The sequence below is a fragment of the Aythya ferina genome (genome assembly GCF_964211825.1).
Source record: "Aythya ferina genome assembly, chromosome: 1".
In the NCBI taxonomy this organism is placed as follows: Eukaryota; Metazoa; Chordata; class Aves; order Anseriformes; family Anatidae; genus Aythya; species Aythya ferina.
This window is the reverse complement of record NC_140296.1, coordinates 23820130-23830055: the sequence shown is the minus strand read 5'-3', so window position 1 is coordinate 23830055 and position 9926 is coordinate 23820130. Positions and strand designations below refer to the sequence as shown.

The 9926-nt window shown below is 43.6% G+C and overlaps 1 protein-coding gene across 1 annotated transcript in view; it reads right to left on the bottom strand.

Annotated features, from left to right (window-relative positions):
* Positions 1-9926, bottom strand: part of KL (klotho) — a 57564-nt gene that overhangs the window by 3527 nt on the left and 44111 nt on the right. Inside the window, exons 5-7 of the mRNA XM_084506713.1 lie at positions 4855-7613; positions 3671-3759; positions 2705-2881 (exon numbers count right to left, since the gene is read on the bottom strand). Coding sequence (XP_084362839.1) covers positions 7276-7613 — 338 coding nt within the window. The 3' untranslated portion in view covers positions 2705-2881; positions 3671-3759; positions 4855-7275. The remainder of the gene's footprint in view (positions 1-2704; positions 2882-3670; positions 3760-4854; positions 7614-9926) is intronic.

Sequence of the window (9926 nt, the reverse complement as noted above, 5' to 3'; positions counted from 1 at the left end):
GAACCGCAGGTGGCCAACCAGGCAGCAGTAACCCTATCGGCAGCATCTGCTGGCCAGCAGCGCCCCGCGGCGTGTGTGGGACAGATGCGAGCTGGGTGCCTGCAGGCAGCCTGACCCCAAACACCCCAAACCTGAGCTGAGCAGCAGCCCAGGCCTGACCAGCTCCACCACCCTACCCCACCTCACCAGCTCCACCCGGGCTTGGTCTTCATGGCAGTAGAGGCTTCATAGACCAGAAGCACCAGAGGTGGTTTGGCTTGACCACATGCGGTGACTCCTGTTTTTTCCCCAGTCTCCTTCAGTTTTGAGATGTGCCCTGGGGCCAGCTGAAAGCAGGGAGCTGATTCACCCACCCCCAGCACCCAGTACTGTTGGCTGTCCCCAACCAGCACGAGCCAAAAGCCCACCACCATTGTGAGGGCAGGCCTCTGGTTTCATGGCTGCCCCAGTGTCCTGCCCAGTGCTGGCCCGCTCCTCAGGGTTGGGCCTATAAGGATAAATTGTGATATTTTAGCTCTTTAGCCTGGATTTACCTTTCCCCAAAGAGTCATCTTTACCTCCCTTTCTTCCACGCTTTGGGAGGAGTCTGTATTTGAGGCATGGAGGGGGAGGGATGAGATCTGTTGCTGAGGCTGTGTCACCACAGGGTTGTTGGCCATGCCTATGCATGGTTCACACCAGCAGCTCCCTCCATTGGGTGCCATTTCAGAGACATTTCAGAGCCAACTCTTGGCTGTCCACCTTCTCTGCTTACCCCAAGACTGCTGAGATACAAGAATCATCTTGAGTGGGGTTTACTCCCTGGCCATGCTGATGCCAAACTGGCTTTTTGTCTTCTTGATCTTCCCTTGTCTCATGGCATTCTCTCAGCACTTGGAAGAGGCGCTGGGACACTTGTAAATCACAGAGCAATGGCACCCATCTCACTGCTGACATCACCAGGACAGCAATGGAAAAGTCTGTGCCTATTATCAATGCAAATAAAAATAATTGCTGCAAATAATGAACAATTAAATGGGTGTCACTGGGCTAAGCCAAAATGTTACACTGTGGCCTCCTTGGCCTCCCAGGGTTTCTTGCCTTGGGCAACCTTTTTCAGCAATCACTTGTATTTATCAAAGAGATACAGTTATTGCACTTGGGTTTTTTGAATAATTGAGTAATTTAATCTTTTAAGTGCCTCTGAGATCACTTGTTGTAATTAAAGACAGAAGATGAATGGCTGAAGTATAAGAGCACTGGAGGACTTTAGGAATGAATGTGTCCTTGACTGTGTCTCCTGTGCATTTATATAATGATTATCCAGCATTAATATGACCATATAGATAAGAGAAGATAATAATAGCTTGGTTGCGTTATTTTTTCTTCCAGCCCTATAATAACATGTTACCAGCTGGAGCAATGTGTCAGCACCCTGTCAGGACCAAGCAGGAGCAACCATGTGCTGTGTAGTGCACAACCTCGCAGCCTCCCAGTCCAAAACACAGGGAAAGGCAATATCCGCTCGCATGTCCTGCAGCAACGTAGCTGATAAATGAGTTACAAATGTGTATAAAATCCACAGATTTCCATTCAAGGTGGACTTAAAGTCTCAGCTAGCGCTGAAAGAGGCAACTGCAACACTGGCAGCTTACTTTATGAGCATTTATTTTTTCAGCTTTTGGGAATAAGAACTGTTTGATCCTAGTGGAGAGAGGAAAGGGGAATGGTTGCTGCAAAGTAGTAACTATCCACAAAAAAATCCATAAGACCTGTAAACAGCATTTTATCTGCCAAATAAACTATACGCCCTGGCATATCTATGCCATGCCTTGGTATTTAGCTACCCATTTTACAGCCCAGAAATGAATAAACTGTTGCCCAAGGAGGCAGCAGGGGCTGGTGGAGGAGCTGAAGACAGCACTGCTGCATTCCCCATGTGGTGCCAAGCATGGGGATTGTGCCAGGCCCAGGCTGTGGTCCCTCTGGTGGGTTCTGATGGCCAACAGGTCTGCAGCAGCTGCAGCCCCCTCCTCAGCTCCCCTCCCTGTCCCGGCAGGCCCCACAATGCCCTCCAGCATGTGCTATTGCTTCTGCCAGTCTACAAAACTTTGTCACCTCATAAAACTTTACGGTGCAGGTAGTTTTATACCATTGCACCTCTTGAACTAAACACTTGGCCAATTCGCGGCTCCCTCCAGCGGGAGGAAAAAAAAAAAAAAAAAAAAAAAGAAAAGAAAAAAAAAAGGCAGATTTCTGTGGTCAGGTGTTTAATTTGTGCAGCACTGCCAGTTTGCAATTGTGGAGCCTGGAAGGCAGAATAAACCAAACCACACCAGCTCTTTTCTCAGGCTCTTCTCAGCCAGCATCATAGTAAGATGTGTTTTTGGCTCTGGAGGGTGCTCAGCCCCAGGCTTGCACTGGGGCATTTGAGGCTTCTCCAGCTCCTGCCAGCCAAGCAGGTGAGACCAAGGAGATTTTGCTGCATTCCTCTCCTTCCCAGCAAGGACCAATGCCATGAAAAATCAGTTACAAGCACATTATACATCACAGGTTAGGGGGGAAGGGCTAAGACTCATTCCCCTCCCTGCCAAATAAGAAACTACCCAAAGTCTTTTGTGTTACTGACTCTCATCTTTTGCAAAGGAAGAAATTATTTATACTAATAAAGGTAGAAACTAACCCAACCTGAAGGGAATTTGCAGCATTAAAGAAAACACCATACCTGCAATCACCACTGTGCTGCTCAGCATGCCAGTGACACTGATCACCTCTCCTACCCACCACTGTCCAGTTTCCCCAGGAGCACATTTGGGTGAGATCAGGAGAGCCAGGGCTGAATAATGGTGCTTCGCCATGCTGTGTTGTGAGCAGCTCTTGATACAAGGAAAAGGCTTTTGACCTACAGTAAGATTCATCACATAGAAGGTAAATTTATTAAAGGACAAATGTGACAGAGGCAGGCATTTCTCAGGTTAAATCCTCTGTTTAAATTATATTGTTTGAGCAAAGAATACCCAAAGTCCCACGGCCCATCAGGGGCTACACAGACATTGTCTTCCCAGCTCTCAGGGCGAGGAACTCACACATTTTCTTGTGCCTTTGGCTTTTCTGTCTTGCTTTGTTAATATTTTCCCTGGCTTCTTTCTGCTTCTCTGGCCCTTTTGCCACTCCTTCCCAAACACACAAAGAGTGCAAATAATAGCCAGCAAAATGTCAGCGCCCAGAAGCATCTTGACTGCAGGCTGCTGTTATTTCAACTTTCTGGTTTCTTAATGAATTTGATTTTCTCAGAACTGCGCGATAGAGAATGTTTTTGTTCAGCTCACTATACAAAAAAAAGCCTCTGATATGCCGGACTCTGCCACTTTGATCTCACCTTATTATTCCTTCTTTTTTTCAGTCTCCTAAAAAGAGGGGGCTGAGCCGGCCAGCACCAGCATTAGCCTTGTAGCAGTTGGCAAAGAGTGGTTTGGCAATCTGAGAGCAGCGCATGGCAGAGGGGAAGAGCTTTCCCCCTTCCTTTCCTTGCCTCTGCTTCACTGCTTTGCATGAGGGAGGGAGGAGCAAGACTGGACTTCAGCTGAGGCTGAATTCTAGCACCGAAACTGACCTCTTCACCCTTCATAAGGACTGAACAGAACTGTCCCATTAATTAGCCTTTTCCCTTTCTGCTCCCACTTCCTCTTACCGTGGCACATACTTTCCTTAGGATGCTCAGCACAGATGCCACAAACTGCCTGCTCAGTGCCGCAAAATCCTTCAAGGCTCTGAGTGACCCTGCTGGAACAGAAGAGCTGTGAAGTTTATTGCAGGGTTACTGGGGAATAAACTATCGCAACAAAACACTTTTATATTAGTATGGTTGCTTCCATGGGTTTTTTACTAGTTAAAGTCATTGTAAAATAATAATAATAATAAAAAGTCGAAGAACCAAAACCCCTCCAAGTCCCAGTGATTTGTCTCTGCTGGAAAAACCTCTGTGTAGACACAGGCCCCAGCAGTCTCCTGCAATAGTTGCAGTTATTTATGTGGCACTGGAAAAACAAACAGCAACAGGAGCTCCACAAACAGCAACAGGAGCTCCACAAAAGCCTCTCCTAAGGTACCCTGCAGGAAAACTGGACAGATTGAAAATTAAGAGCAGTCTGCAATTTGTTATGTACAATATCTTTATTTCATTTCTAAGATTGTTATAAAAACAACACAAAATTCATTCTTGCGTTTAGCGAAGATCCCTCTGCTAGTACAGTCTCTGAGAAAGAGAAGCTTTGCATTCATGTCACAAAAAATATTTTGAATAAAAATACCTGTATTTTTTTTTTATTATTATTATTTTACAACACATTTAATCTGGAGCATTGAGAAAAATGGCAACATTTCACTTTAGGAAATACAAAAACGTAGCACATGTGGTATAGGGCACATTACCATCCACCACTACGTGCAGCCTCCTGCTACTCCACAGCAAGTAAGCACAGTCCCCTCCCAAGCTGCCTCTGCAGCCTGGGCATGGTGTCCCCTCTGTGGAAAGTCTCTGCTGCTGCTGGTGTTTTGCTTTAGATACACAGATGGCCAAGGGAAGTGCCAGATCGTTTGTATCGACTGAAGGAAGTGCCCCAGGGCCTCAGCCGGATCATGGGAGGCAGTGGCTGGGCCTGTCTGCATGAGCACACCACAGCTCTCCTTGGCCAGGTGCCTGATCCTTGCCTCTTCCAGGTCTTTTTTCCTGTTAGTACTGGGTGTGCTTTTTAAGAAAATTGATGAGAAATATGTACACTGTCCCCCAGTTACCTAAAATCAAGCAGATTCCTGAAGCCAGCCCATCAGACCAGCCTGAATTTTCCCTGGCCCATTGCTGTACAGTTCACTCACCAAGTCACACATGGCCTCTCATGTGCCACACCACAGGCAGGCTGCTTAGGACAATGCTTCAGCAATTCCCATGGCCAGGCCAAGTGCTCTGCAGAGGTATCTAAAACCTCTCCTCAAGGGAAGAGCACCAAAGGCTGTGTTATTTCTATGGGCCACAGCACCATTAGAGGATGTGATCACAGCTTCGTAGCAGCAAATCCCAATTTACCTACAAATTTGATATCCAGCTGGTGCCATCTGCCTGTCGGTGGTTACATATCACCTAGCCTGCAGTGTCTCCTTCTTGCTAGGACTGCTGGTTTCATGCATTGTGCTGTGACCAGCCCATTACACAGCACACCACCACAACTTGCAGGATGGTAAATTGGCAGGAAAGCATCCAGGCACAGCCCGAGCACCCACCAGCACAGCACCCATCCTGTCCTGTGCTTGCTCGGCCAAGGTCCACCAAACAGACACAGATGCCCAGCTCCTCCAAAACAGCAGGCCTGAACTCATTTTATTTTACCAGCAACAAAATAATTAAAACACACACATACACATATAACATGGAAGTTATGCATGACCTGGCTACAGCTTATATTAAATGAGTGACACTTCTTGTTATGGATTTTGAAAGCGTATGACACAATGGAGCAAACGTATTCGCGAGGTGATTCATTGTCATGACATGGAGAAAGCCATTTGGCATTTCATACATTTTGGGAGAGCTATTTCATTGCAATCCACATTGCACCAGGCAGCAATGCATAAATATACAGCAGCTTAAAATTTCCTCTTCTTCTGGAAGTCCTATCAATCTATAATTTTTTTATGTATATTTTTAATACTTTATGACTTACCATAAATTTTTCACCTTAATCTTGATATCAAAATATATATTAGTGCAAAGAGATACCATTTTAAGGCTGGAACTAGAGGAAAAATATATTAATCATTGTGATAACATACTAATTCTTTTCTATTTCTACAGATCGTTTAAGAAAAAATATAATCTTCAGTTACAAATGAAAATCATATTTCATACATAAGTTTTAATTTACAGCACAGAATCACAGAACCATAGAATATTCAGGTTGGAAGGAACCTAAGGAGGTCATTTAGTCATCTGCTAGTCATCTAGGAGATAAACATCACATTTAATACCGTGTAATCAGCTTTGTAGATAAATAATTCTTAATTAACACAGAGCACATTTCCTTTAAAATATTCTTTCCAGTGACTGACATTATTCACATGGCAATAAAAATACAATTACAGCTGAAGGCAATGCAGGCCTAGAGTTAGAGAGTGGAGAAAAATAACCACAGTGCTTTTACACCATGGACACTCCTAATGCAGTGATTCACAAGGCAAGCAAAATAACACAGGGTCTTCTCCCATTGTCTATCTCTATTTCTACTAATAAATGCTGTTACTAATAAATGATGTTGCTAATGTTTTGCTAACTTCAGTTCAGTAATACTCTATTGCAATGAAATGTTGTCAGGGCCAGATCCTGTTGCTCAAAGAAAAAACATTCAGCAAAACCAGAAGATACCTAAGGAATATGGAAGTACATTTCAGAAGCAACAGCTCCAAGACCTCAGACCCCAGCAAAAGCAGCAATAAAGTGCCAGATTATTACACTGAAATGTTGGGTTTTAAAATCTCTTTCAGCACAACTTCTGTCCAGAGAAACCCTTCGCACCTCTTCCCATCAGATGGCACAATCCCTGCCATCCCAGGACACATTCCTGCTTCCTTCCCTGCTGAAAACACAGATCCTTGACATAAGATTCCCCAGCTAGATCTTCAGGTCCTACGCAGCCGTCAGGTCAGCACTGAGATATGCTCTGAAGAATGAAGCCAGGACAGCAAGGTTGTGTGGCAGCAGCAAAAACATGAAGTTGGGGAATGTGAATCCCAGCAACCTGAGTCTCTGCTTTGTGCAATTCTCCCCCAACTCTGCTCAGCCATGTGCCTTGCTCCAGTCAGGTGTTGGCTCTGATCACTTAACATCAGCATTAAACCCTAATTTGGAAACATATCATATTGTTTCTCCTCAATCTTTTTTCGGACAATTTGACATTTCAGGCTCTTCCACCACTCCATGTCTTCAAACTACACTTACAAAACTCAGTAAAGGAAGAACAAGGAAGGGAAAGCATCTGCTAAACCAAAGGTCCCAGGAAAAGCTGTGAGATAACTCCAACCACAGGAATTAAAGGCAGGTCACAGACCAAATGTACTAAACCACAGAAAATGATTTCTGGAAGCCATACACTAACCATCTCTTCTCTGTGCCACTGTCCTGAAGCACCAGGCAGTGTACGTGCCTTCCTAGTGCTGTAGCAGCCACAATATTTTGCACTCTTATTTCAGATTTCCCAAGAGGATGCAAGAAAATGGGTACCGGATAATGTATGCAAAGGGGCAGCTCTATTTATACCGTCTTTCTACCCTCTTGGAATAGTAAGTAATGAAGAATATAGTAACGATAAAAGCAACAAATATGAAAGAGATGAAGGCTAACAATGATTTTCTGGTTCGGAAAAAGTGGCATTCAGTACACAAGGCAATCTCTTCTGGGCACAGCACCTCGGGAGTGTCAGGACCAGGAAACCCATTCTTGTCAATTATTTCTCTGTAATGTTCCATCGAAGGCTTTGGCTGATATTGATTTGCAACATAACCGTAGAGACCATATTTAGGAGCAGTCCTGTCATTAAAAGAATAGACAAAATATCCTTGCAGGTTGACATTATCCAAGGCGTAAGCTGCAAAAGAAAACAAATAAATGAGTAAATGTCACTTTGGCATTCAAGAGCAGTATCATATGCCAGTACATGCAGCAGGGGCAGGGAGATGTTAAAACTAGATCTGTAGTACTCTTCTTAAAAATAAGGTAATCTACATGTACATCCGTGCAAGCTTTGTCATAAAAAGAGTTCATCAGCCACTGCCAGACAGTGTGATCTGTGAGTATCCTGTAATTTATTTCCTTATACTCGGTAAACACAGCTGTGAATGCATGACTGTGTTTAATGATCAGCATGGAGCCTACTGTGAAAATATGGGTCTTTTTTCCGTGTAACAGAACATGGGTTTTGGTTTCAGTGCACCTGGATTTCTGCAATCTTTTCCCCTGGCTGCTCGCTCTGCCTCGCAGAGCACCTCCTGAGGGAGAAATTCAAGGAAGGAGGACGTCAGGCTGCACTTCTCACTAGCAAAGGTCCGGAAACATCAGGAAAAGATGCAGCAATGCTCAGGGTAAGTGGGAAAGTTATGCAGATCACAGTCCACTCTTGCTATTGAGTTTCTGGTCCAAGAGACCTGCATTAGCCTTCACTGAGAATGTGTCCCTGATCCATACTGTTCACTTGGCTACTGGAAGAGTTCTAGCAGCTGGAGCATTAACCTTCAGCCATCAGTGCTGCTCGACAAAACCAATCAATCCACAGTAGGAAAAGTAAATTGTAATACCCTGTCCCTCAAAATCACTATTTTTTACAAATTAAGGCAATGCTTTCTCTCAAGCTAGCAACTGCTCAATTTTCAAATGCCTCTAAAAGCAGCTCTTTCTGTGGTCACATGCAAGACACTTAGCACCTCTAACCTTCCTTTCAGGTGCAAAATGAGATAATATTTACCTACCCTTTTACAGAGCTGCTATGCAGCGTGATTAGTCTGTGTCTGTAAAACTGCATGTGGGTTTAATGGTGTTACATAAATGGTTATTGCTATTCTTCATTTTCGATTGGCAAAGGTGAATTTACACACTGTACAAAAGAAGTATTTAAAAATACAGCCTCATCCCAAAGGGTCCTTTACTGTGTTCTGGAACTGTTTATCTGCATAAACCTGTTGGCTCCCCTGGAAGGAATCAAGTGAGCAACATCACACGCACCAACGCAGAACAGGAAACTTAAGGTGAGACCACATGTGTACCAACCCTCCCCTCATTCCTCTGCAGCATGACACTGAGATAGGGACACGAGATTTTTAATTCCCATCAGTTAGAGCAGAGCGTCTTGAAGAAAAAAAAAATAAAATGTAAGTTTCACAGAAGCCTGAGTCAGTCACAATGCCAAGGTTAAAAGCTTGTTACATGCCTAAGGACAAGATGGACAAAAGCACAATACCAGAGTGGGAGAAGAAAAGAGAGTGAAAAAGCTGGTATTACTGACTGGCTGAAGTGTGTGATGTCAAAAGTGGAAAAGCGGGCTTTGGGGTAACTATTGTGACTGCTTAGCAGGGATATATTCACCTGTGACAAAGGAGGCGGAAAGACAGAAAAATATGGCTTGCATGTGATGATTAAGTGGAAAAATATAGTAGCTATTTCCAGCCTGTAAAGAAGAGGTGGGAAGTAATTGGGTGGCTATTCATTGGGTGTAAGAATGACAAAGTTTTGTGAACAATAGGGGTATGTGCAGCTGTTCTGTCTAATAGGACTGGGAGAAAAGCCCTAATTCATACACACTAAGAAAAGAAGAAGTGCCAAGAAGTGGTACAGTCTGAAGTGTTAGGAAGAAGACAAAGCAATACAAACAAACAAATAAAAAAGCAATGGACTGAAACCACAAACCCAAACATATCCAAGATATATTTTTAAATACACATGCAAAAAACATACACCCAGTATTTCAAAATGCTGGCAAAGAAACTCTTGGGCACTTAATACTGATACTCACTAATTCCTGAAAGAGGTGGAAATTACAGACAAGGAAGTTAAAGCCAGTACTTAACAGACTGGACAGGATGACCTAGGAAATGGTGGAAGTGCCAGCCATTTTTCACTGCCTAACAAAATAGTGGAATAGATTACACAAGGCTTGATAAATAAGAATTGCAGAAGATATATATATGATTAATGCCAATCACTTTATGAAAAATAAAACTTGTCATACTAATTTGACATCCTGACATCTTTTTTATGAGATTGATAAAAGTAGTGATGTTTGATTTAATATACCTACAACTCCATAAGGCAACTGAGTTGGTGTTATATGGCATTTGGATTAAGAAAATAAAATGTTATGAAGTCAAGGTGAGCCCATAATAAACAGATTTCAACTGTTTTCAAATAG